This window comes from Piliocolobus tephrosceles, chromosome 1, assembly GCF_002776525.5.
Source record: "Piliocolobus tephrosceles isolate RC106 chromosome 1, ASM277652v3, whole genome shotgun sequence".
Lineage (NCBI taxonomy): Eukaryota > Metazoa > Chordata > Mammalia > Primates > Cercopithecidae > Piliocolobus > Piliocolobus tephrosceles.
Genome location: NC_045434.1, coordinates 218,317,084 through 218,343,691, shown reverse-complemented (window position 1 = coordinate 218,343,691; position 26,608 = coordinate 218,317,084). Strand labels below are relative to the sequence as shown.

The 26,608-nt window shown below is 52.8% G+C and overlaps 2 protein-coding genes across 4 annotated transcripts; one reads left to right on the top strand and one right to left on the bottom strand.

Moving 5' to 3' along the window:
* The first annotated feature begins 2,650 nt into the window (after positions 1–2,650).
* TPRG1L (tumor protein p63 regulated 1 like) lies at positions 2,651–7,555 on the top strand. The gene is made up of 5 exons (XM_023215173.2): positions 2,651–2,975; positions 3,122–3,213; positions 3,411–3,587; positions 4,982–5,135; positions 5,870–7,555. Exons 1-5 carry the CDS (start codon positions 2,775–2,777, stop codon positions 6,062–6,064), a joined length of 819 nt encoding a protein of 272 aa, XP_023070941.1. The 5' UTR covers positions 2,651–2,774; the 3' UTR covers positions 6,065–7,555.
* Positions 7,556–8,196: 641 nt separating this feature from the next.
* Positions 8,197–26,577, bottom strand: WRAP73 (WD repeat containing, antisense to TP73). Of its 3 annotated transcripts, none has more exons than XM_023215169.1 (12): positions 26,394–26,577; positions 23,765–23,917; positions 23,098–23,214; positions 16,291–16,363; positions 14,410–14,513; positions 13,510–13,596; positions 12,563–12,697; positions 12,400–12,477; positions 10,741–10,846; positions 9,584–9,709; positions 8,880–9,071; positions 8,197–8,554 (listed from the first exon to the last, which is right to left on the bottom strand). In XM_023215169.1, exons 1-12 carry the CDS (start codon positions 26,460–26,462, stop codon positions 8,412–8,414), a joined length of 1,383 nt encoding a protein of 460 aa, XP_023070937.1. In that variant the 5' UTR covers positions 26,463–26,577; the 3' UTR covers positions 8,197–8,411. The 3 variants fall into 3 exon arrangements, with proteins under 3 accessions (XP_023070937.1, XP_023070938.1, XP_023070939.1); XM_023215170.1 differs by having other exon boundaries at positions 9,584–9,688; XM_023215171.1 differs by lacking the exon at positions 8,197–8,554 and having other exon boundaries at positions 8,938–9,071; positions 9,492–9,709.
* Positions 26,578–26,608: the final 31 nt, after the last annotated feature.

Genomic DNA, 26,608 nt, shown 5'->3' with positions numbered 1-26,608 from the left:
TCCCGCTACCCCCGCCACCATGTAAGACGTGCCTTGCTTCCCCTTTGCCTTCCGCCATGATTGTAAGTTTCCTGAGATCTTTCCAGTCATGTGTAACTGTGAGTCAATGAAACCTCTTTTCTTTATAAATTACCCAGCCTCAGGTAAGTTCTTCACATTAATAGCAGTGTGAAAACAAACACACACAGTGACCTTATTTGGTCAAAGATGCTGATGATAAACTAAAGATGAGGTCACTAGGGTGGTCCCTAATCCAATAGGGATCTTGCAGAAGAGACCCACCAGGAGAAGGTCATATGAAGATGGAGGCAGGGATGGCAGCAGTGTATGAGCAAGCCCAGGATGCCAAGCATGGCTGGCAACACAAGACACTGGCAGAGTAAGGCATGCCTCAACCCTCAGGGCTGCAGAGGGAGCATGGCCCTGCCCACCCCTTGATTTTGGACTTCTGGCCTCCAGAGCTATGAGGAAACACGTTTCTGTTGTTTTAAAAACAAACCAGTTTGTGATGCATTGTGGTGCATTGTGACAGAAGCCCAGGAAACTCATCCACACTGACTGAAATGTGTTTATTGTCTAAAACACAGTCTCTCCATCATCTATCCCTCCTGTCATTTCTGGAATTTATGTATAGACATCCAAGTCACTCCCCATATCCACAGAAGGCTCAGGCACCTGGTTCATAATCCTCATTGTCCTGCCAGCTCCCGCCAGCAGCCTGCAGCCTCGGCCCCAGCCAGTGTCACCGGCCCTGGGCTCCCATGCCCAGGGTTCTTCATCCCACTCCCTGGGCATCTGGTTCCAGGACCACAGCTCCATCCTTGGCGTCCATTCAGAACCCTCCCTCATTCTCCCTGTCTCTCACCCCCATTCTCTCTCCCTCTTTCTCACTCCCTCTCTCTGGAACCTCTGGTTCTAGTTGCTCATCACTGACCACAGCTTGCAGCATCCAGGTATTACTCATCTACATTCACTCAGCTCCCTCCTCACCTCTGTTCTTCCTCCCTCAGGGGTATTCTCCCACTCACCAGCGCCTGTTGGATCTGCGGCCATTTCTAACCAGACTGGACACTTGGACCTCAAGGTCCCCGCTGGTGAGGTAGCTGGGAGACACTCGTCTGTAAGTCCCTCTGGCCGGTCTTGCTGGGCGTGCCAAGAACACATTGCCCTGACCACTCTTTTCCGGGCCATTTCTCAGGCCTGTGCTTGCAGTGGGCACCCTTGCCAGGGAGACAGCTTCCCTCTGGGACAAAGACCACATTGGTCCACAAGCTCCAGGGTCCCGTTTTGTAGCGCACCCACTGTGGTGCAACATGTGTCTGGGCACATCAGCGTCGCCCATTTCCCGTTGTAGTCTTTCGTCTCTGACTCGGGGGTATTGCGTGTTTCTGCCAGCGCCCACGCAACTTTGGCAGGCTGGCCTGTCTGCTGGCAAGTGGGGCAGAATCCCTGCACTCCACCTTTCTTGGGTAAACACTCCCTCGAGGATCTTGGCCTCCCTTTTCTCCCTGGTCTTTGACCACTGCTAACCAGCACACTCCTCCGTCTAGACCAGCCCAGCATTGGTTTCTCCCACTCCCCCAGATGCCGCGTGGGAGGCGCCACTGCAAACTTCCCTGAGGTCTCGCAGCTGCTCAGAGATCCCCACGCCCTTCCCTGAGGAGCTCTCTTTGCCCGTTTCTCATTCCGGCGATTCTAAACTGTCCATCTTTACCAACACTCCGCTCCATCCCCACTCCTTGACTGAAGGAAACAGATGTACCCTGAACTCTTTCTCCCCCCACCTCACTCTCCTCGCCTGTGTGCACCCCGCCTCGTGTGTCTCTCACCTCCGAGCAGAGGGATCTGTTCTCCTGCCCGAAGGTAACCCTGACCCCTGGACTCTGCGCCTCCTTCCCGCAGCCTCCTCCAGACTGCGGGTCCGTTCATCGCCCCCTCCACACGCGCTGGGGGCACCTCCGGGAACTGGGGCTAGCGCAGGGCACACACATGTTCCACCTCGAACTGCGAGCGCTGACCGGGAGCTCTGGGCAGCCTTCTGTGCGCACTGGCTCGCTGAAGGCTCGCGACAGCCTGGGAGCTGCGACAGCCAGGGCCTGGGCGCGCACACCAGCACTTTCTAGCCTCCCGCCTCAGAGTGCATTGCGCTGTTGATCAGTCACGAATGCGCCGTGTGTGACGAACGCCGGGTCCCGGCAGGAGACCGCTGCCCGGCGTGCGAACTCCCCTTCGGTGCACCGGGGCCACCGCTCCGCATCCTCCAACCTCAACTCCCGGGCACCGCGACCCTCTGTGCAGTGCGAGTTCCCGCCTGCGCTCCAAAAGGCCGAAGGGGGCATCCCACTTGCAGGGCGGGTCACCCGCTTTCCCCGCGGGCCAAGGGGCTCCAGGGTTCCCAGCCCCTCCTTCCGGGCCCCTCCGAGACACCCTGGCAACCGGCTTCGGCCCCGCCCCTTCTAGTCATGTAAACAGGAAGTGAGCCTGCGCGTGACGGTCGCTTCCGGCGCGGGGAGGGGCGGGTGCGATTGTGAACGGCGGCAGGGCGGAGCCAATCGCGAAAAAGGCAGGAGAAGAACCAATCCCGAGGGTCGGCGGGCGCGGGAAGGGGCGGAGCCAGAAGCGGGGCAGGCAAGGCGAAGCCAATCGCAGGGGTCCGCGGGGCGGGGGCGGGGGCGGGGCCGGGGCGCGGCCGGGCTGTGGCGGTGGCGTTGGCGGTGGCTGCGGCGACGGCGGCCTCGTCGGCGTAAGGGTTGGGGTCGGTAAGAGGCGCGGCGATGCTGCAGCTGCGGGACTCGGTGGACTCTGCCAGCACTAGCCCCACGGCGGTGCTGGCGGCCGGCGAGGAGGTGGGGGCAGGCGGCGGCCCGGGCGGGGGACGGCCGGGAACGGGGACGCCGCTGCGCCAGACACTCTGGCCTCTTAGCATCCACGACCCCACGCGCCGCGCCCGCGTCAAGGAGTACTTCGTGTTCCGGGTGAGACGGGGGCCGGGGCCGGGGCCGGGGCCGGGGCCGAGGGCGCGGGGCGGGATGGTGGCGGGTGGTGGCGGAGGCGGGCGCCGGGCGGTCCCGCAGGGAGCGACCTGTGACCTCTGATCTTTGCCCCCGCCCCGCCCGCCCAGCCCGGCAGCATCGAGCAGGCCGTGGAGGAGATCCGCGTGGTGGTGCGGCCCGTGGAGGACGGCGAGATCCAGGGAGTGTGGCTGCTGACCGAGTAAGCCGGGGCTGCGCGCTCCTCTCTGGGGGGACTCGCCCCGAGCCGCCGCGCTGCACCTTGCGAGGACCTCCCGGGGTGCTCGTGCCACGCTCAGGCGCCCCGCGCCGCCCCTGCTGCCCTTCTAGGCGGGCTGGCTTTGCCTAAGTCGAGACAGCCGCGTCCAGGGTGGACTGAGGCCCCTCCTCTGCCCGCAGGGTGGATCACTGGAACAATGAGAAGGAGCGGCTGGTGCTGGTCACGGAGCAGTCACTGCTTATCTGTAAATACGACTTCATCAGTCTCCAGTGCCAGCAGGTGGTCCGGATAGCGCTCAACGCAGTAGATACCATTTCCTACGGAGAATTCCAGTTTCCCCCGAAATCGCTCAACAAGTAAGCCTGTTCAGAGTCCGGTATCCCTGGACCTAAGCGCCAGAGTGGACCTTACAATTCAGCCCTTTTAAATCAGCTCCCCAAGTGGTGTATCTTCTCTGCCATTAGCTATAAGCATAAAGGCCCCAGCTCCAAATATCAATGGAAAGTTCCTTAAAAAGAAGCGACTTCTGGGCAGTTGAGTGCATTAAAAGGAAATCTGGCACAGAAGGCAGCTATTAGGTTTGTAGTAAAAAGACTTACATGAGTTCAAGATGCCCTGAAGGAGAGCCCAACGTGATAAAAAGGAACTTGGATGTTCTTCACGTAAAGGCCAAACTCTGCATTTTTTCTCCAGCCAGGGACAGATGCATGACACATCAAGTCTTGCTCTGGCTAATTTTTTAAAGAGAAAAGGAGGATCCCATTTAAATTTATAGATACCATTAAAAGTTAGACAAATTTGGAAATATTTAATGACCAACTTTAAGGAGTTGGTCTTTTCGCTGTAGGATAATTTTCTGAAATGTGAGGAACCTAGACATTACTACAGCCAGTTAAGCTGTAGAACTTAGATTTTTGATGGAGAGATTTGGGTGGGGAATTCAGGAAGCTAAAATAAAAATTTTAGCTTTTGGTTGATATTTTTATTTTAAAAATAAATTAAAAATAAATTTATATTTAAAACTAAAATGTTATTTTTATTAAATGTTGGTTAAAATTTTATTTTAAGGAACATTTAATATGACAGAAGGGAAAGGAAGGTTACACTTCCTTTTCACTCATTTGGATAGCCTATCTATCATTATTCCCTCTTTTTTTTTTTTCTTTTTTTTTTTTTTTTTTGAGACAGAGTCCAACTCTGTCACCCAGGCACCAGTGGTATAGTCTTGGCTCACTGTATCCTCCACTTCCTAGGCTTAAGTGATCCTCCCACCTCAGCCTCCCAAGTAGCTAGGACTACAGGTGCCTGCCACCAAGCCCAACTAATTTTTGTAATTTTTGTAGAGATAGAGTTTTGCTAGGTTGCCCCGGCTGGTCTCAAACTCCTGGACTCGAGATCTGCCCATCTTGGCCTCCCAAAGTGCTAGGATTATGGACATCAGCCAGTGTGCCCAGCCGGTTTTCCTGTTTATTAATTTTTAATCATGTAAAGATTACTAAAATAATACATTTAATAACCAAAACATTTCATTTGTCATATTTATCAGTACAGTATTTAAAGCAATTGTTGAGATTGAAGTTACTATTAAAAACCACTAGCCATTTTCCATTGTGATATGTCATAGGTCTTTTCTGTAAATGTGAAAGTGCTTTTTGCTATCATGCTCTCCTAACTGATGAGATTGTCAGATTGTCCGTGGGAGCACCGTGGCCTGCCATGCTAAGTCTGGGTATTTCTTCTGACTTTTCAGGCGAGAAGGTTTTGGGATTCGAATTCAGTGGGACAAGCAAAGTCGTCCTTCCTTCATAAACAGATGGAATCCCTGGTCTACCAACGTGCCCTATGCCACTTTCACAGAACACCCGATGGCTGGCGCAGATGAGAAGACAGCATCTCTGTGCCAGGTAAGAGGACAAGCATGTAATAGCCGCCCCCCCCGCCGGGGCGGCCCCCGCCCCCCCCCCCCCCCCAGCCACAGAGACACTCGGGTCTGCACTGTCCGGTGGCCACGTGGAGCTGCTGGGCACTTGAGATGAGGCTAGGAACAGTAAGAGAGGAAACTCTCATTTTAGAGTTTATTCCCTACATTTTCAGAAATTCTGGTTAATTTATGTTAAAGTAGCCGTGTGCGGCCAGTGGCTGCTGGTCAGCGTAGCTCCTTTATGTGACCTCCTGATGGTGATCTGGGTGGAGAAGGGCCCCCACTGGGCTTCAGAGAGTGGCAGCAGACCCAGCCATGCCAGATGACCAGTGCGGATGCACACCAGGAGAGGAGGCCTCGGGGCTGGGGTTAGAGCAGAGCCTTCCCCAGCTCTGTGCCTCGGCCTATTTACTGACCTGGTAGGTTGGGTGAGGGCAAAGCCACTCAGCCCTGTATACAAGAAGGGTTCTGCAGGTGCTGGCTGCCATTGGCTACAGAAGAGCATGGTGGTAAGATTTCCACACACCTAGAGAGCTCCATGGGGACGAGAGTTGAGGGACTGCCAGGATGTGGCAGAGGCAGCCCTTTCAAGTGAAGGGACGAAGAGATAGGTGGGATTTGGAGGGATTTAAGTGTCTCAGAATACTAATTTTTTCAAGTAATAGACGCTTTTATCTTGCCTGCCGGTTAAAGCTCCATGTTTTTCTCTCTTTAAAGTTGGAAAGCTTCAAGGCTCTGTTAATTCAAGCTGTCAAAAAAGCCCAAAAAGAAAGCCCTTTGCCAGGACAGGCGAATGGCGTGCTGATCCTGGAGCGTCCTCTGCTCATCGAGACCTACGTGGGACTCATGTCCTTCATTAACAACGAGGCTAAACTAGGCTACTCCATGACCAGGGGCAAAATAGGCTTTTAGCTGGCTGCATTCTGGGAGCTCCTCCCCGTCCCGAGAAGGCCAAGGGATGTGGGGGCCGGGGACTGGGAGGCTTGGCAGTCTTCACGCTGCCCTGCTGCCGGCTGGAAGGATGGGGGTCTTTTACCTGTAGGGATCTCAGCACAATTAGAATAGTAAAGTGAATTCTATCTATTTAATTGGATATTGGACTCTGCTAATACAGGCTACAGACAAAAGCCAAGAGACTGTCGCTGTTTCTGTGCTGCTGGTATTTCATCCTCTGTAACTTCAGTTCTGGTGTTTTCCTCGAGTATCTACTTGGCTTCTTGCGGTTTTTCCCACCCCCGCTGGCCCAGCACGCGGGACCCACAGCACGCCCCTCAGCGCTTACATAGGCTGCTGAAAACGGAGGTATCTGGTACCTCGAGTGCCTGCAGTTGCAAGTATGTTTACACTTGGTGTCCAATTTTGTATTTTAAAATGTAATCCATTTGTACTTCAGCTCATCTAAAAGCAGCCAGCAGACCGGTTGACTAAGACCAGTCTGTACCTGTAGGCCCCTTGGTGACCCGCTGCTCTTTTGGAAATGGGTGACCTGAAGTCACACTTTTTCCACAATTAACCCAAGTTGTGTTAATACTTCAGGTCTGTTTCCCAGACCCAGAAAGCTTTACAGAAAATCATTTTAAGACAATTTATTAATTTGAGAAAGTCACCTTGACAGTTCTTTGCACACAGGTTTTACAACTCTGGATTCTGAGTTTGGATTGTATTCATATTTAAAAGGGAATCGGGTAGTTTGCTTTTTGAGTAATGCACTTTAAAACGAGGAACCGTGTCAGGCCAGCACAGTGGCTCACGCCTGTAATCCCAGCATTTTGGGAGACTGAGGCAGGCTGATCGCTCTAGCTTAGAAGTTGCAGAGCAGCCTGGGCAACACGGTGAAACCCCGTCTCTACCAAATATACAAAACACAGCCGGGTGTGGTGGCGCGTCTGTGGTCCCAGCTTCTCAGGAGGCTGAGCCAGGAGGAGGAGGTTGCAGTGGGCTGAGATGGCGCCACTGACTGCATTCCAGCCCGGGCAACAGAGGGAGACTTCATCTATCAGATCCTTATGAAGCAGCTGATGCCTGCCTTGATTCCTCAACAGCTCCAGCATAGACTCGGGGCTTTGTCCAAGTCTCGCACTAAACATGCCTGGGCTTCGATGTGCCTGGAGGATTTCCCCACAGGGACCCACGCACCTCCCTGTATCTACGCAGCTTGCTCATGTGGCTGGAAGCGCTGTTGATAAGTTTCACGCACTGGCTCGCCAGCTCTTCGTCTCTAGGACTTGTAGCTTTAAGTGAACGGTGTGGTGTGGGTTGAGTGTGGCCACTTGCGGGATGTGCAGGGCTGTCTCGGAAGCTGGCTGGGGACTCCAGCCTCTGTGTTCATAAAGACATTTAGAAGTGGATGGATGTTTTTCCTTTTTTGAAGTTGGTATTAAAGTAGGTGCAACAACCAAGAAAGTGTCCCTTCCCTCTTTGAAAGCCTGCCCCATTTCTGCTGGCTCTGTGGGCATGTGGGCCTACTCTGCCTGTACCACGAGGACTGCCTCTCATAGCAGTGCTGAGTATGGTTCTCTGCAGAAAGAGATGACGGTACGCAACTACCTAGGTTTGCAACTCTGAGCCCCCCACCTGGGGTGCCAAGCAAGCCCGGCTGCCTGCCGAGCACCAGCTGGAGAGACTGATGGAATGGTTCTGGGTGGTTCTAGGCACTTCCTGCAAATAGCCAGGGTGGAGACCCACGCGCACTGGTTCTCAAACCAGAGTAGACGTGAGACTTCCTGAGGAACTGACTCAGTCGGTCAGGGACCTACAGCTCCGTCCTGAGGGGACTGGACCTGGGGGTGGCGCTGCGCTCAGGTGCCAAGGCTCCCTTCCCACACTTCAAAGCAAACCCACTGTGGGGAGGCTGGATGTGCCCCCCAGAGATCCCGCCTTGTCCTAATACATCCAAATAGAAAACCCAGAGCAGGTCGGGTGTCTGGCGGGAGCTCAGTGGCCCAGGGCTCAGTTACTGTAGGGCTGTTCATCTTCCCTAAGACTGACCAGAAACTCGAACCTAGAAAACCTGCCTGTGACTTAAACGTTTCAAGAAGAGAAGCAGTTGTATGCATCAGCAAGTATTTACTTTAAATAATAAAAACCACCGTTTTATACCATACATATTTACAAAAATGCTTTGCTTTAGAAAAATAGAATCAATCGCTGAATCTGGACCATCACAGGTGGAGAACTTCCTGGTGCAGCTGTGTTTTTTCCCCACACTGGAAACGTGCAGAGCAGCCCCTGTTCCTGCACACACGTTACTGCACCACTGCTACGTGTGGCCGCCCAGCTGTCTGCAGGCTGTGCTGACCGCTGCCTCCGTCTCCAGGAAGCAGAGGCAGACGTGATCCTTGCTGAGGAGGGCCATCGAGTCTCCGCTTAAATGCCAGCACAGAGAAAGCACTGCAAAGTCGCCTAGAGAGAGACAGGTGGCCAGAGGATTAGAGCGGGAGAAGCCCAGATTCTGGGGGATGGGCACCCCCTTGTCCTGCAGGCCAGCACGATGCCTGGAGTAACCCACGTAGGCAGAGCCAGGGTGGAGCCCCAGAGCTGCCTCAAGTCAGGGAGAGGCTGCTTCTAGCCCATAAAGCTGAGGGCAGCAGGTCCCCTGTGTGCCAGCCTTGAGGTTTATGCAGACTCAGGGCTGGAGACAGCAGCTGGGCTTTAATAGTTCAGCCCATGTGACGCCAGACTGCACAGAGCAAGCCTGCCATGTCCGTGGCCTCGGGGATGTGCTCACCTTCCCCAGGTACCTGCACCGACATGCAGCCTGCTGGGGACCACAGGTAGAGCCTGCTGCCTCCCGTGCAGATGGCCAGCCGCGGCTGCTGTGGGTCCCACTGAAACGTGCGCACGGGGGACAGCTGCTCGAGCACCGCGAACAGCCTCAGCTTCTGAATGTCCCAGACCCAGACGGCATTGGGGATGTTGTCTGAGGAAGGAAGGATGGCACCGGTGTCACCCTGCCCCTCTGCTCTGCTGTTGACACCACAGGAGGGGAGGGCAAGAACCGGTGGGGTGGGGCGGCTCCGCCCTGCAGTCTGGGTTCAGTTGGGCCCTGCAGGGCTCCTGGCCAGGGCCAGGATGGCCATCCCGGGCTGTAAAGGGCCCAAATGGGTTTGTTTTGTTGTTGTTGTTATTGTTGTTTGTTTTTTCAGCCCTTTACAAATGGAGAAACCCTTAACAAAAGACGGGCTGCAGTGTGCCCAGCCCTGCTTTCTACTCAGCAGAGCAGAGCAAGTGAGCGAGGCGGAGGCCTCCTGGCTCATGTGTGGGCCTGCAGCTGCTGCAGGACAGGAGGCCCAGCACCTCGGCTACTGCAGAAGCATGGAAGGAGGTGCTGTGTAGGAACCTGCATTTAGATCTTCTTTTCCAGTTGTTTCTACACCTGGGGCCACAGGACACAGTAAGGGGTGAGACAGCACCCGCGTCGGCACAACTGACCATTCCTTGTCGCCAGGAAGTAGCTGTCAGGACTAAATGCCAGCATTCCTATGCCGATTTTCGGGTTTGCTCTGTCGGTAACAGGTTTCAGCGTCTGTAAGGAGACTGGGACAGAGGCGATCTCATCTAGAACACCAACAGGAAGAACACGCCGTCACCACCCTTTCAGGAAGCACGCACGCGGCTGAGAGGCTGCCGTGCCTGTGTCGGGCGCGCGAACCCAGCTCCTCTGTTCAAAGGGAAGGAAAGTGCGGCCCCAGGGCAGGAAGAGCTGAGCAGAGCCTGGTAGCCACAGCGAGGGGCCTGCCCGCAAGTGCCCCGGATAAGAGAGGCACCATCACCTGCCAGGCCCGACTAGGTCGGGGGTGGACCCCACGTGCCGGGGGCTGACTGGAGAGGAGCACGGACAGGTCCCAGCTGCAATGTCAGCAGCTCCAACTCCTCGGCACTTTTCTGTCAGCTACCAGCATCTGAGTTCACAGTCCCTTCCACCTCAGCATCAGTACTTTAGACTTTCTGGCTGTGGGAAAACCATCATCGCAGCAGAGGCAGGGGCTGTGGAACAAGGACGCCCCCGGGCTCCTGGGGAGCGCCTCCTGCGTGCCAGGCTGCGCCTGTCCTGACCCCTGTCCTGAGCACACACCGAGCCCCGGGGAGGGCCCATCAGCCCTCGGGGCACCGTTCCCTCTACCTGCAACCTTCAGATGCCCTCGTGCCCCTGTGGGGTGAGTGCTTTTTCTGTGCCCATTTTAGTGATGCGGAAACAGACACATAGGAAATGCCCAGAGTCAAGAGGCTGTATCAGAACCGGGCCTCAAGCCGGAGACAGCGCTCGGGAGCACCGCCGGCCTCCAGACCCGCTCTGAGCACCACCCACAGAAACATGTTTCTTTGACAACCATCCCCCTCGGAGCTCCTGCTGTCAGATCCTGGTCTCCAGGGCTCATATTCAGTAACAGAAGCGGCGCCTTCATGGCCCACTACGCAATTCAGACCTCAGTCAACCTCCAGCCAACAGGCTGAGGGGCACGCTGGCTGGAAGCACGGAAAGGAAAAAAAAATCTTTTTTTTAAACATAAAGAACATCTGAAGTTTATCTGGACGATGAGGAATCTTGCATTAAAAAAGGAAAACCAATGTCATCACGTGCTACTTACATTTACTCTCTGAGCTCAGAAGAGGGCTCGCCCCAGCCCCGGGGGGCGGGAAGGAGAGGCAGCCCAGCCCCAGCTGCGGGCTCTTCTCGGCCTCCTTATACACCACCTGAAAGACACAAGGTGGCCACGCCCAGCTCAGGACGGGGACCGGGAAGACGAGGATAGATGTGGCAAATGCCTGTGACGGCACATGGTCAAGAGGCATGCACCTGCCATGACACCTGGTCCTGCTGCCACTGGGAGAAAGAGACGGAAACACGAATCCCGCAGTCCCGAGAGCTGAGATCAGCAGCCACCCTCTCGCGTCCTGCCGGGGAGCCCGCCCTCTGACACCCAGGTGGCAAACGTCTGCCCTGTGATTACAGACGGGAGGCCACTGCAGCCACCATCATCCAGCGAGGGAACAGACTCGGCCTTCTCACCGTGGTAAGGGGATACACAGAACACTTGCACCAAGACAGCAGAGGCCCCAGGAGCAGCAGACACAGACCTGAGGTGGGGGCATCGTGGGGGCATCTGTGCCCGAGCCTGGCAAGCACACGACAGCGGCCCAGGCTCAGTGGAAGGCGGGCAGCCCCCACGCCCCTGACGAGCCCTAGGTAAGGGAGTCACCTGGCCTGGTTCGTGCCTTTAAAGCTTGGCGTGCTCTGCTGCTGTGTGGCGAAGGGATTTGGAGAATGCCAGAATTGCAGGCAAACCTTCAGGACCTGTGTGGCCAGCTCTGCTCTGGCTCATCTGTCCAGATGCCCTGGCCTCCAGCCACACAAACCACTGGCCACGTCAGGAGGCCCCTCTGCCTGAAACACCCTTTCTGCCCAGACACCACGCGACTCCTCAGCTCCTCCTCCTGGTCTGCACTTAAACACCCTCTGGGATGCGTCCCCGGCAGTGGTTGATCTGGAGCGCCCAGCCCCAGCCACTCACTGGCCTCTTCATCGAATCCAAGCCGCCTTTCACTCAGCTCTGCCGGTTACAGGGCAACACCAGGAGGGCAACATTTGTCTCTGGCTCCCGACTGTCTTCCAGGGCAGTGCCCACCACACACACAGGCGCGGCAAGTGCCCACTGCACACATGGATGCATGGCCCACTCCTCGGGGCCCTTGCACTTCCTATACCCTTGGCCTGGAACGCTCCCTCCCTGAACCCCTGAACATTGGTTCAGCACCTGTGCCTGATCCCTCGCTGGTGGCCACTCCCTGCCACCCCATGGAGACACCCAGCTCTCCAGCCCCTTCCCTGTCTCTCCAGCCGCACTCTGCAGGTGCAGGTGTCTGTCTGTTCTCCTCCGGCTGCGGCCCAGAGCACAGTGCCTGGCACAACAGCAGATGCTCAGTGTTTGGGGGCAGGACACCCCGACCACTCTGTACAGCACAGGGATCTGCATCCAGACAGACCACGAAGGAGATACCTGGGCTGGGGTGGCAGAGGCAGAGGACAGGCCAGGGCAAGGCCCACTTCAGACCCTTTGGACAGCGTGGAGGAGGAACAAAGGCCAGGACAGGGCCAGACACGTGAAATGTCCCAGTAGCAAGTTTACGGTGATGGAAGTGCCCGGTTTAAATAATAAACCACAATCAAGAAAGCAAAAGCGAAGGAGCAGTTTCCCACCGCCCTCCGCAGTAGCCTACTCCGGGAGAAACACGTGTTCCAGACTTACTATCTTGGGATTATTAATGGTTGCAGGATGCCCAAACTCCGTGATCATTTTCCAAGTCACGTGATTAAGGATGCGCACCTGAGGAAAGAAGCCACGCACAGGTGAGGCAGGGCCCGGCCGGCTGGGCGGTCGGACTTCCTGAGTGCCCTGCACTGGTTCCCACCTTTCCATCGTAGCTCCCAACCGCCAGGAACTGACTGCTGGGGCTCCAGGCCACAGACTTGATGCCCAGGGACCACTCGTAAGCGCTGTACGCGGACAACAACCGGCCGTCCAGTGAGTACAGCAGAATCTTGTACTGCAGACGAGATATTTCCGTTAATGATGCATACGTCCCATTCGCCGGGAACACGCCACAGAGGTGGGTGCTGCAGAGTGACACTGGTGCAGACAGCACAAAGCTGGCAGGACTGTCCGCATGGCCGCGGAAAAGCTGGAACTGCCAGCTAGAACCGAGACAGTCACTGGAGAGGCAGTGAGAGCATGAGGAAAAGGGGAAATTGGGAGGTCAACCTAATGGCTCACTGATAAAAGTTCAACTCGGCTGGGCACCGTGGCTCACGCCTGTAATCCCAGCACTTCGGGAGGCTGAAGCTGGCAGATCACTTGAACACAGAAGTTCAAGAGCAGTCTGGGCAACATGGTGAAACCCCATCTCTACAAAGAATAGAAAAATTAGCCAGGCATGGTGGTGCATGCTTGTGGTCCCACCTACTTGGGAGGCTGAGGCAGAAGAATGGTGTGAACCCAGGAGGCGGAGTTGCAGTGAGCCAAGACTGCACCACTGCACTCCAGCCTGGGTGACAAAGCAAGACTCCATCTCAAAAAAAGAAAAAAATTAGCCAGGCATGGTGGTGCATGCCTGTGGTCCCAGCTACTTGGGAGGCTGAGGTGGGAGGATCACTTGAGCCCAGGAGGTCAAGGCTGCAGTGGGCTGTGACCACACCACTGCACTCCAGCCTGGGTGACACAGCAAAACCCTATCTTTGAAAACAAAGCTCAACTCGTTATCTGAAATAAGATAAAGCTAACTATATTGCAGCAGTCAGAAAGCATGAAGTTCCGGGAAAAGCTCTCGAAAGCAAACATGTCACCTGGCCATCTTCATACCTCCAAGCAGGTGTCCCACACTGCCAGCACACAGCCGTTTGGGGCCCACTCGATCCCTGTGAGATCCTGGGTGTCCGTATCAAAATGCTGCCAAAGGAAGTGGAGGCAACATTAAATTTGGAAAATATTTTCGTAAATAAATAATTGCATTTATAACTTACGTTCTTAACGCACCTAATTTTCTTATATAGAAATGGACAAAATCTCAACAGCTCTATCCTGGAAATGCAGGAAATCCCTGTGGAGCTGCTGCTAGGGCTGCACCCCCCACAGGTGCCAGCGTCAGTGCCTGGCCAGCCCACGAGGGCGGCTTGGTCTCCCCGCACCTGCACTCACGTGCACTCTCCCGGCTCACCTTTCCTTGCCTGGCCAGGCTCATTCCTTTAGACCCAGCTCAGACAAGTCCCTTCCAGAGCACTGCCTGGGTCCTGGGTTCTGTGCTCTGACAGCATTCCAGAGGTTGCTGTACCTTAACGATGGATTGTGCTGGAATCGTGTTCACATGTCTGCTGTGGGGGCAGTGCCCTCTGTGCCTGGGCACCTGGCAGAGTGCCCTGCTTAACGCAGGCCCTCAGTCAAGGTGAACTTCTACGTCCCCCGCACTCCCGACGTGGCACACACATGCGCAAACACCATCACACAGGACAAGGAAAAGGGCTCAAATGTGACAGCATCTTCACTTTAAAAACACCCGGGCATGTGTCCTTTTCACCAAGTCTCCTGAGCACACAACCAGGTGCCACTGGAAGCGATTCACAGTGCACCTGCCCTTTGTTAATACAACATCACCTTGCTCCATATCCTACCAAAGATCCCCTGGAATCTGGAAAAGGATCTACGTCACTCAGTCCCTCCGCAGTCAACCAGGACAACTTTATTCCAGTCTGGGGGACGCCTTACCCGCAGGAGCTGCCAATCACTGCAGACGAAGATGCTCACGTAATCTTTGCAGTCACGCCGTTCTGCCAGCGCCATGTAGCGGCCGTCCCTCGTGAAGGTAATTCCTGCGGGAAGAGGAAAATGCACTGAAATCAAGCGGCCACAAAATCAAGCAAGAGAAACCACAGTAGTAATTCAGAAGGAAGGAGGGGGAAGAGAAAGCAGAGGTGAAAAGAAGGGAAATGGCACAACGCCGAGCACTGCTCCTCAGACGGACGAGAACATTCTAGAGAAGAGGAGAAACCCCGAGGCGCTACGGCTTCACCCCTCACAACACAGTGTGTGCTGGGGGAGGGTTGTACACACACGGGAACTGGTTTGCAAGACTCTGTGAAAAATACCAAGTGATGTGACCTCTGATCAATCACCAATGTAACTGAGAAACACAAGGCCTTTGAATTCCCCCATGGCCAAGCTGCGGGACACCCAAGGGTACCTCCAGCTAGGCAAAAGGCGGCTGGTTCCTGCCATGTTTATTTCACCTTTGAATTTAATTATTTGGAAGAAGTAAACTAAAGATGAAAATATGTGGCCAGGCATGGTGGCTCACGCCTATAATCCCGGCACTTTGGGAGGCTGAAGCAGGTGGATCGCTTGAACCCAGTAGTTTGAAAGGAGCCTAGACAACTTTGCGAAACCCCGTCTCTACAAAATATCAGCCGGGTGTGGTGGTGTGTGCCTGTAGTCCCAGCTACTCAGGAGGCTGAGGTGAGAGGATCACTTAAGCCCAGGAGGTCAAGGCGGCACTGAGCTATGATTGCGTCACTGCACTCCAGCCTGGGTGACAGAGCAAGACTCTGTCTCAAAAAAATAATCATAAGATGAAAATGTGGAAGAAACTGTAGTTGAAAATGTTAGACTCTATTTGCCAGTTCTGTATTAGCTTAAAAAGCCCAGGCCAGAATTCATCATTCATGAGTGAAGAGAATACCTCAAATGACAAAACCGTGGTGTCCACTCAAGAAATGTGTGTCTCATCTGGAGGGACACTAATATTCCAACTATAAAAATGAAAAACGAGTGCGACTGCATTTCATTCAAATGCAATTTCTAAACCGCTGGCAGCAACAGAGAAGAATGAAAGCATCATTCCAACCATGTAGCGTTTCATCCCGTGAAAGACACTGCGTCTTGTTCAGGACTCAGGAGTGGCGCCTCCCACTAGCTCTGCACTGTCCAGTCAGACGTGCTGGTGGTGGGCCACCCTGAGCCGGCCCCCTTTCTTCCAGATGGCTCACAGACTTCCACAAGGAAGGGACACTGGTCACATATCCGTCTGGGATGCCCAGAGATGACGGCAAGACCTCCCCCTTTCGCAGAGATCATATTTAGTCCACAGAAGAGAGAAAGCTTAGAACTGGATGTCTGAGGTGGGCCTCTCGACAGGCATCAGCTGGAAGGGGTCTGAACGCCCAGCTCTGCCACCAAGGTCAAGGGGACCGGCATCAACACCACTGTTCTTCCACGTCTTAGGCCACATTCTCTTGAGTCACTGTGGTCATGTTTTAAAAGGGGACTCTTGCCTTTCTGAGACACACATGGAAATATTTACAGATGAAGCATGAGGAGACCTAAGACCTACTTCAAAAGAGCCCAAGGGGTGGGTGGATATAGGGAGAAACAGACGGGCTATGCGTTGATATGCTGTTAGTGGGGTGGGTAGAGAGAGAAACAGACGGGCTATGCGTTGATATGCTGTTGGTAGGGTGGGTATAGAGAAAAAACAGACGGGCTATGCGTTGATATGCTGTTGAAGCTAATTCTGCCTCTTTGAAACTTCCCGTGACAAAGAAGTCAAACAGCTGCAAAGAAATGGCTTTTGCGTAGCTCCGATTGACTCACCCTGCAGACAAGCTTTTGGGTATTTGATGTAAGATACGGATTTTGTGCACAAGGACCAGACGGTTATCCGCAGCTGTTGGGGAAAGGGAAAAAGAAAGGAAACACTTCTTTAGCATCATTAGAGACTGTCTGAATCCTCCACCCGCCCAAGCATCCCCAAGTACAGGCCTGACCGCTGGAGTGGATCTGTCAGGACCTGGGGGATCCCTGCCCTCCTACCGGAATATTCAAATGCATCTTTTACTGTGGTTAAGGTAAACTGAGTGCTCTTGGTTTTCTGTTGTTGTTGTTTTATACCAATATTGAGTGACACAAAGTTAAATCTAAGTGCATTTTCGTTGGCTTTTTCAGTGACCACAGGTTGCAGGTTAAAATAACCCTGAGTTACTTAGAGAAAAATCTTGATCTAGAAACCACCACGTTAGGTCTCCTTTATGGGAAGACAGAGGATCTGGAAATTGGATGCTGCCGCTCCAGGGCTCACCAGGGGGCTGTGAGCCTGCATCTGCAGCCCTGAGGCAGGAGCAGTCACTCAACACCCGAGAAGGTGGCCGCCCACCTCCTGCACGTGCTCGCTGGCCCGGCTGCATCTGCAGAGGGTTCTAGAACATACGCTGCTGGACTGTCCACCTTTCCACCCCCTTCCCTGACTCAGGGAGCTGAGAGCCAACTAGGCTGGCACGGTGAGGCCAAAAGATGATTTCCTAACCAGGCCGACGAGGCCGTGCCTGCTGGGGGAGAGGCACCGCAGTGGGTGGTCCCGCCCTCCCCGTGGCGGCGCCGCGGGACTTACAGGGCTGCCGCGTCCCTCCACCTGCATTTCCCACTGAGACGCTGTAGAGCCCACCAGGGAATCATCATGCTTCCCAGCCCACTGATGAATCTGGTAGTTAACTGAAATGTGGCCCAGGTGTGGAGACACAAGGTGTGGGGACACAAGGTGCAGGGACACAGGGCTGCGCGGCTCCGTGCAGGGTGGGGTACTGACTGCCAGCTCCGTGTGTGTCAGGCAGGGGCCCTCGCTGAGGATGAGCCCCGGGGTGGGGACCGCCTCCAGCAGCGTAAGTGGAGCCACACGCAGCGTGTAGCATCGCGTGTCCACAATGTCACTCCCCCAAATGCTGCCAGGTTTTCAGTATAGGACATTAACAAATGAATTAATTTAAATGTCTACGCATCATCTCTTCTTATAAGAGAAGAGAAAATCCGATGTCTGCAACTGTGTCTCCAAACAACATACACGGCGTTCAGGAGAAAAGTCCTGAACACACAGGTAGTGGATCAACGAGCTCCAGGGGTCACTGTGGCAGCACGGCTGGGCTCCAGTGCTGATGCTGAACCCGAAACACAGTGGCCCGTCTGGGGACCGGCGCCTCGGAACTCCAGCTGGACAGAGCACTTGCTCCTCTAACACCTCCGCAAGCTGAGGCCAAGGAGGGCGCTGGGGCCTGAGCGAGGAAGCGTGCTACTTCCCACCAGTGCGTCTGAGGCTGAAACCCTGCCCAAGCCTCTCAGCATCAGCAGGGCGGGGTGGAGCGCCCGAGCCTCTGGGCATCAGGAGCGTCCTTGTGCCACCCAGGGCAGAGACCCACAGGGCAGGGTGGAGTGCCCGAGCCTCTGGGCATCAGAAGCGTCCTTGTGCCACCCAGGGCAGAGACCCGCCTCCGGAGCCCACTGCAGAGTCACAGGAGAAAAGCACATCTCCCACCCATGGCCCTGCATCCCCGTGGGGTGCACCTGGCCGAGGCTGCCCACTCAGGCACATCTTAGGAAACACACGGAGCACTTTAAGCCTCATTTTTACCTTCATCTCTCTCCCACAAAAACAAACAAACCTTTCAAAGATAACGGTTTGCAACTTCTAAAAACCCAGTAAGAAAAAAAGGTGGTTAAATATACACCTTCATCAGCGCTGTCACCTTCCACTGAGCACTGGAGAAGCCAGCAGAGACTCATGGGATGGGCTCCACAGCACCCAGCAGCAGGAAGAAAGAACCAGGAATCCACACCACGACCCAGTGCACTCAGGAGGGAAGGAATGGGCTGCTGATCCACGCTACGACCCAGTGTGCTGAAGACGGAGGGAACGGGCCACTGATCCACGCCACAACTCAGCATGCTCGGGGTGAGAGGAATGGGCTACGGATCCAGGCCACGACCCAGCACACTCAAGATGGAAGGAACAGGCCACTGATCCATGCCACGACCCAGCACTCTCAAGATAGAGGACCCATCACACTCAAAACCAGACAGGCGCCAGAGGAAAGGAAGCAGACGCACAGCTCCACACACCATGGCTCTGTGCAGATGGGATTCCGAGGAGGCAGTGCTGCTTGCCCCACAGCAGGTACCCGCTGCCGGGCACAGGTGGGAGACGGACTGAGCACAAGGGGCACGAGCAGCCCCGCACCATGGGGTGAACAGCCTCAGTCCTGATCGTGGTGGCAACAATGTGCAAAGTGACTCACTCAGCTGTACTCTTAAAGTGGGTGAATTTTATTGCTTATAAATTGTTTTAATTGCCTTTATTCAGATATAAGAAAAAGTTTTCAGTCTGGATGTATTTTTAAAGCTAACTATAGGCTATTTACAACACACTCAAGTTTAAGGATGTAGAAATGTAGAAAAAGGTAAAAGGATAGAAAAAGACATTTCATGAAAATCCTAACCAAGAGAAAGGTGGCACTGCCGCATTCCTACCGGATAAATCAGACTCTGAAACAAAAAGAAGCATGAGACAGAAAGAGGAATACTTTACAACAAAAGGCTTGGGCCACCGTGAAATCATGAAAACTGCTTCACTAGGAAATCTCTTTACAAACAGTTAAAAGTTTGTATGCAGCTAACAACAAAGTCTCAAAAATATATTTAAAAATCTGGCAGAGCTGGGCATACTGTTGTGCACCTGTAATCCCAGCTATACAGGAGGCTGGGAAGGAAGGATTGCTTGAGTTTAGGAGTTCAAGACCAGCCTGGGAAACAAAGGGAGACCCCAACTCTACAAAAAAAAATTTTTTTTAAACCTGACAGACTACAAGAGCAATGAAGAGAAATCAGTCCTAGCAGACATTCAAACATACTACAGAACCTCAATAATGTAGACAGTGTGGCGTGGCACATACATGGACCAACAGTGGACCGGAATGGAAAACCAGAAACGATCCTGCAGGTATAACGGAACTGAGTTCCTGCTATAGCTGGTGAAGATAGTGTTCTAAATAAATGCTGCTGGGAGCTGGGCCCGGTGGCTCACACCGTGGGGGGCCGAGGTGGGCAGATCAACTGAGGTCGAGAGTTTGAGACCAGCCTGACCAACATGAGAAACCCCATCTCTACTAAAAATATAAAATTAGCCAGGAGTGGTGGCGCACACCTGTAATCCCAGCTACTTGGGAGGCTGAGACAGGAAAATTGCTTGAACCTGAGAGGCGGAGGTTGCAGTGAGCCTGGATTGCACCACTGCACTCCAGCCTGGGGTACAAGAACGAAACTCCGTCTCAAAAAAAAAAAATGCTGCTGGGAAAAGGTAGAAATGGATTCAGACCCCACACCATGCCCCACCATAAACTCCATGTGAACCTGCTTCATTTAAATGGAGCATGTGTGTGTGTGTGTGTGAGCGCATGTGTGAGCACGTGTGTGTGAGCACACGTGTGAGTGAGCGCGTGTGAGCGTGCGTGTGAGCGCATGTGTGATCATGAGCGCGTGTGAGCGTATGAGCACACGTGTGAGTGAGCACGTGTGAGCGCATGTGTGAGCACGTGAGTGCACGTGAGTGAGCGTGAGTGCATGTGTGAGCGCGAGTGTGTGTGCGCACATGTGAGAGTGAGCACGTGTGTGAGCGAGTGTGTGAGCACGTGAGCATGTGTGTAATGAAACAAGATAGGAAAGCACTCAACCTCACCAATAATTAGGGAAATGCAAACTAAATCCAAACTGCGGTATCATTTAGTCGCCTGGATGGAATCATTGTCATCCTGCCACAAAAGCCTTGGCAAAGGAAACCTCTCCATCTGCTACGGCCAAGCAAGGCTCTCCTAGAGAGGCTCTCTGGGTATGTGCCCAGGAGACGTGGACAACACATTCACAGCCACACAGTCCGTGGAGACGCACACGTCCAGCAGGGAAGGACTGAATGGCGTTCCTCACAAGGAAGGGAAGGCCCAGCGATGCCTGTCAACACGGAGGAGTCTAAAAACAGTGACGTGAAAAAGCAACAGCAGAGACTGCAAAGTACGAGCCGCTATAAATCAACTTTACACTGCACACCAAGCAATGTGGTGTTTAGACACATCTATACAGTGAGACTCAAGAATAGTGAGGATGTGATTCATGCAAGATGCGGGGCAAGGGTGCCCTCGGGTGGGGAGGGCATGGCTACAAGGGAGAGCAGGGCTCTGAAAGCATGGCGGTGTTCCACTGCAGGCCTGGGATGAGCTGCTTTTGATGACTCACTGAACCTTGTCTAAAGGGCGCAAGCTTGCCTTTTCATGTTAAAGTGCAAGAGGCAGGGCCGTCTCTCATGCTCCACAGCACCCTCATGTGGGGCGGTGCCTTCGGAAGGGGACCCAGTGGCCCCGCTAAGCCCTGGACATGGGGTGGTGCCTTCGGAAGGAGACCCATTGGCCCCGCTAAGCCCGACATAGGGTGGTGCCTTCAGAAGGGGACCCAGTGACCCCGCTAATCTCCGGACATGGGGTCGTGCCTTCGGAAGGGGACCCAGTGGCCCCCGCTAAGGCTCAGACATGGGGTGGTGCCTTCAGAGGGGACCCAGTGGCCCCGCTAATCCTCAGAGAACGGGCCTGGTCCTCGCTCTTGTGAATGAGACTGATGGATGGGGCCTGCAGGCTCACTTCCTGGCCAGCAGGCACATCTAGAATTCCGGTTTTATTTCCTCACTTGCAGTCAATTTAAGTTTGCATGCAAAGTTGGAGACACATTTTGATATCTTGGTCAAGATACCCCGTGCCATGAGGTTACCAGTCCTCGTCCACCACCTGGTCTTAACGTTTCCTCTAAGACCACCAGCAATGTGGTCATGACCTTAGTCTTAGGTTGAACAATGTCATCTAAATGTACTCTATGAAAAATCAGTTTGTCTGTAGCAAAGGTGTTTTCAATATTGGTGTGTGTGACACGGGAGGCTCAACAAAACCAGGTTTTCATACATCTTTTAAGGTTTCTAAACTCTATAGATGGTAGTTTTCCTTCTGGGCCATTTAATAAGAGAATACAACAAGGCTGACCCCGTGCCGTGAGCCTTCTGGAGGACAGATTTGGGCCCAAAGCATTACAGGCCTGAAGACTGTTAGACTCAGCTGCTTGAAAAGCTCAGATTATCCTCTCTGAAACACTCGGGCTGAAAGTGGCTTCCAATGTCCATACATAGTGCGGAGACGTTGGTGAGCCTTTGTTTCCTGTCTTGTTCTCTGACAGCCCATAATAGCAGACATTACATTTAGAATGTTTTTTAAAATTTAAACTGAAAAAGATGTAAACCCATCCAGCCATCTGAAGCAGTTGATTCAGCAACCCCTCATGGCCAGATAAAACTTTATCCCAGCCGATGCCAGCTTGAAAAAAGTCGAATGAAACCCTACAGGGCGTCTGCAGCCTCACGCTGGGAGAAATCCTCCCACGTGCCATCAGCTACGTGGTGTGCGCCACGCAGCGGGACGGGCGGGTTTCCACGTGGTGTGCGCGGCGCAGAGGGAGGGAGAGTTGCCGAGGTGCAGCCAGCAGCCCAGATGGCTATGAGCACTCAGTGGACTTGGGCCCAAACACTAGGATCTAACCCCATCAGAAAAGCACATTATTAAAGAGATTCGTGCATTTTTCTGTACCTTAAAAAGACCCCGTGGGCACCAAAGACCTGGTATACTTGACATATGCCTAATTTTAACTTAAAATGCAGTTTCCTATCCCAGATCCCTCTGATTTACTCTCGGATGTCAACATTCTCCTCCATACGGAGGCTGGTGTGCGGTACCTACAGCAGGTGAATCAGCAGCTGCCGACGCCCAGAGCCACCCCCAAGACCCGGCTCCTGAAGGAAAAGTGCGAGCCGGCTCATATCACAGGGCATTTTCTATCGCTGAATAGGGACTGCCAAAGTCCTAAAAAATCTAAATTAAGATTAAAAAAAAATTTTTTTTTTAAACTGGACAAAAGATCAGACAATAATACTTAGGGGCTTGTAATGTTCTGACCTAAAATATACACACCACTATATACGCTCCCGGCCCCCCTCCACCCCCCCGGTCTATCAGCCACTCAGGAGCCACCTCGGTCATCAGACCCAGGGCAGCAGACAGTGCCTGTGTTCAGGACACCCTTATCCGACTCAGTAACAGCCTAAAGCATGGGCAGTGGTGCTGGCGATCTGGATATGCCAAGGAAAAGCCGCAAGGTGCTTCCTTTAAATGAGAAGCTGAAAGTTCTTGACGCAACAAGGAAAGAAAAACACAATCCTATACTGAGGTTGTTGCTAAGATCTTCAGTAAGACCAAATCTTCTCTCCATGCAATCATGAACAGTATATTGTTAGCCTTGTTCTATATTATTGCTGCTAATCTCTAACTGTATCTAATTTATAAATTAAATGTATCACAGGTATGCTGTATAGGAAAAAACATAGGAAATACAGGGTTTGGTGTGATCTGAATCCCCTGATGGTCTTAGAATGCATCCCCTGGGGATAAGCAGAGACTAGCACACTCCAAACATCCCCTCTCACACTCCCCAGCTGTTTTGGGAGCAGAGGACAGGATTACACGGCCAATGAGGTGCCTTGAGGCTGACACTTACGTGGAATTCCGTGGTGTTGAGAATGTGGCGCCCGTCCGGGCTCCAGCACGAGGCCACCAGCCCGGCCGAGCCCTCGTCTATTTTGCAGTGCCATTCGGGCTGCTCTAAAGACCAGACCTGGATTGAGAGAAGAAAGAAACACACAACTGCGAACTCATCAGCACTCGACAGCGAGGCCTCGCCGACAGACAGCTGGCTTAAAACCAGCGGAGACCCAATCGCACAGGGTGTCTTACAACCTTTCATGATGAAGGGCTGGTACTGGGTTCCACTGTAAAAGTAAGCCACGCTTCTTGGTGATTTCATTTCGTTGTCATTTTAAAACAGTTTATTCACATTGTCATTCCTAAGACCTCATTTAGTTAAGCTTTGGACACATAAGAAAACATGACTTCTTAGGACTTCCTGAAACACACCATGTCCGAGTGGCTAGACTGCTGTCTGTCAACACCTCCTGTTTCTCAACTATATTGCTTAGAAAATAAGACTACGTTAGTTTCCTTAGTTTAAATGTTCTTGAACTTCAGAGAACGTTATAATTTTAAAAGCAAAGTGGCTTTGAGCTGCACTGACTTTTTTTCCAAACTAGAAAGGCACAGAACAAAACCCCTCCTTCCAAGTGGCACTCAGAAGGTGTCCAGATTCTAGGCGACGCAGCAGCACACACCTGCACCAGCCCTCGCTTGTACATGGCGCATAGGATGAAGAGTGAGTCGGCCGACCACTCGATGTGCTGGATCTGGTCTAGGCACGTGTACAGCTGAAGGATCTGAAGGGTGTTCACGTCCCGGACCACTAACCGGTACTGGACGCAGGAAGCCTAAAAAATACGAGAAAGCAGGCACCTGACATTCTCCACTCCAAAAGAGGGGGGCTTTGGAATGCTACTGCCCCGGCCTTCAGTGACTGTGGCCTTGTCTCCTGCCAGAGGTTTCATGTCTAGATCATCAGTGACATCCCCAGCCCCTAAAGATCAGTTCCTACAAGGGTAATGTTGAAATATACAAACCAGGTTTTGTTTTGTTTTTTGTTTGAGACGGAGTCTTACTCTGTCGCCCAGGCTGGAGTGCAGTGGCGCGATCTCCGCTCACTGCAAGCTCCGCCACCGCCCGGCCGCCCGGGTTCACACCATTCTCCTACCTCAGCCTCCCCAGCAGCTGGGACTACAGGCGCCCACCACCACGCCTGGCTAATTGTTTTTTGTATTTTTAGTAGAGACAGGGTTTCACCATGTTTGCCAGGATGGTCTCGATCTCCTGACCTCGTGATCCGCCTGCCTCGGCCTCCCAAAGTGCTGGGATTACAGGCGTGAGCCACCGCGTCTGGCCAAAAGTATGTTTTAACTCGCCACTTAAAGCTTTAAGACATTTTTAAGTCCCTTCTTAACTGTATGTCAAAAACTAAACTAATATGAGAAGTAGCATTGAGAAAAAGCTCTTCTGTGAACTAATAACCAAAATCCTTTCCTAGTTTTATAAACACTTTTAGACAATTTCCTCAAATTTATAAAGGATAAGAATCAAGGCTTCCCAGTTCACAAGGAAAATGGCAAGGAACGCCACAATCCTCTTATGCAGTGCTGAACTCAGAGCCAAAACAACAGAATATCAAAAGACAGGCTTTCACTTCTGCACAAGTAAAGACACTTCATATAATGCTCATCTATCTCCGTTAACCTATTCCTAATACAAAACAGGAAATGTTTAAGTGTTAGCACTATTCTCTTAAAGATAGTTTCTTCATGTCCATATTTGTTGATTATGTCCCTATCTAAGCAAACAATTTCAAGTATAAATAACACCTGAGTACTCACCTGCTGATTGTATATTATACTACAGTTTAAAGATCAAGAACTGATTTTTAAATGTTAACTGCTGCGTTAGTTTTACTTATCAAGGTCAAACTAGTTTGTGTTTTATGAACTGATACCAAAAGAGAAAGCCACATTAGTTTTCCATCGGAAAGAAGAGAGATGGGCGGGTGATTGCAGATTGGAACAAGCAGCTATCGCAGCCCTTACTTTCTCACACTGTAGCTTTGAAAACTGTGATCAGTTACAGTGAATTCCTTACGACATGGAATATTTTTACCAACACCTTGAGGAACCATATAAACTCTACTGCAAGATACTAAAACGAGAAGCATGAACCTGCTGTCCCCAGTCCTCAGGGCTTTCAAGAAGATTCCAGTAACAGATCATTACCAAGTGTTTCAGGGTATTTTGACCAGAGTGTAGGAACTGGAAAAAAACACCCAAGTTAGGCAAGCAAATGTACTCTTTCTCCTTGTAATTCACTGAAATTTTCACAAATGGTAAAAACAAAAAACCCTCTAATTTAATTGGGGAGGGGGCACGTTGAAAAATATACCAAGGCTGAGGTCCATTTAAACTAATGAGGTTTTCTGTTTTGTAGCTGATGATATTTTATGTGATTTGGAATAAAACCTCCATGAAGAGGTAAAAACGTAATTTGAGAGTTAAACTCTCAAAGGCTAGACAGAGCACAGGACTGTGAGGGGAGGCAAAACCTGAAAAAGCATCCTGACGCATCAGTGAGTTAGCAGAGGTGGTGGATAAAGAAAATGAAGCCCACTTTTTAGGAGGCAGGTTTTTTCTTAGCGGCTTTCCAAAGCCAATTATCCCCCTTCTGAGGACATAGGTACGGCATCTGGGTTATCCCCCTCTTCTGAGGATATACACTCCTAGGCATCCAGGTACATACACTGTATGTTTTGAAGCTTAAAAGTTATAGCTCTGTGATTTAAGCACCTTTCTGCCACCCATGGAACGAAGACCTCAAATCCCAGCCATGAGGACAACTGTTTCCCTACCTGGGGATAGAATACTAGTATTTAAATCATTTATTCGGCATGTGGTAGAAGAGAAGAGAATTTGAGGAGTAGAGATGACAAAGTAGCCACACCACTTACCAGTTTACAGGCAACAGAATGATCAATTTGCCTTTTGTGACAAAATAACAACAAAGAGCCGACTTATCCTATACTCTCACCTGTGTGCAGTCGGCCCTGCAGATAACCACCTTTCCAAGGGCACCTCCCCAGACCCCCCACCTGCCTAGGGTATCTTCCTGGGTCCCGCACCTGTCTGGGGCACTTGCTCAGGCCCTGCACCTGCCCCGGGTACCTGCCCGGGCCCTGCACCTGTCCGGACACCGCACCTGCAGGATCCCCGAGCTGCCTCCACCCCCTGGGCCTCGCGGCCGCCCCCGGCCCTGCCCGCCGGGGACGCTGGCACCGAGGATGTCCTGCCCGCGGCCCAGGTCCCCGCCGCTCACCAGGTACTTGCCGTCCGGGGAGAACTTGCAGAGCAAGCTGGAGAGCTTGAATACCTCGGAGAAGTTCATGGCCGCCGCCTGCCGCGGGCGCCACCCTGCGCCCGAAAACCCGCGGGAAACCTGGGCGCGCTGGAGTCCGCAACCGCCTCCGCCTCCGCCGGCCTCCGAGGCCGGAAGTCAGAAAGTGGAAGTGAGCTGCAGCCTATCAGCGCCGC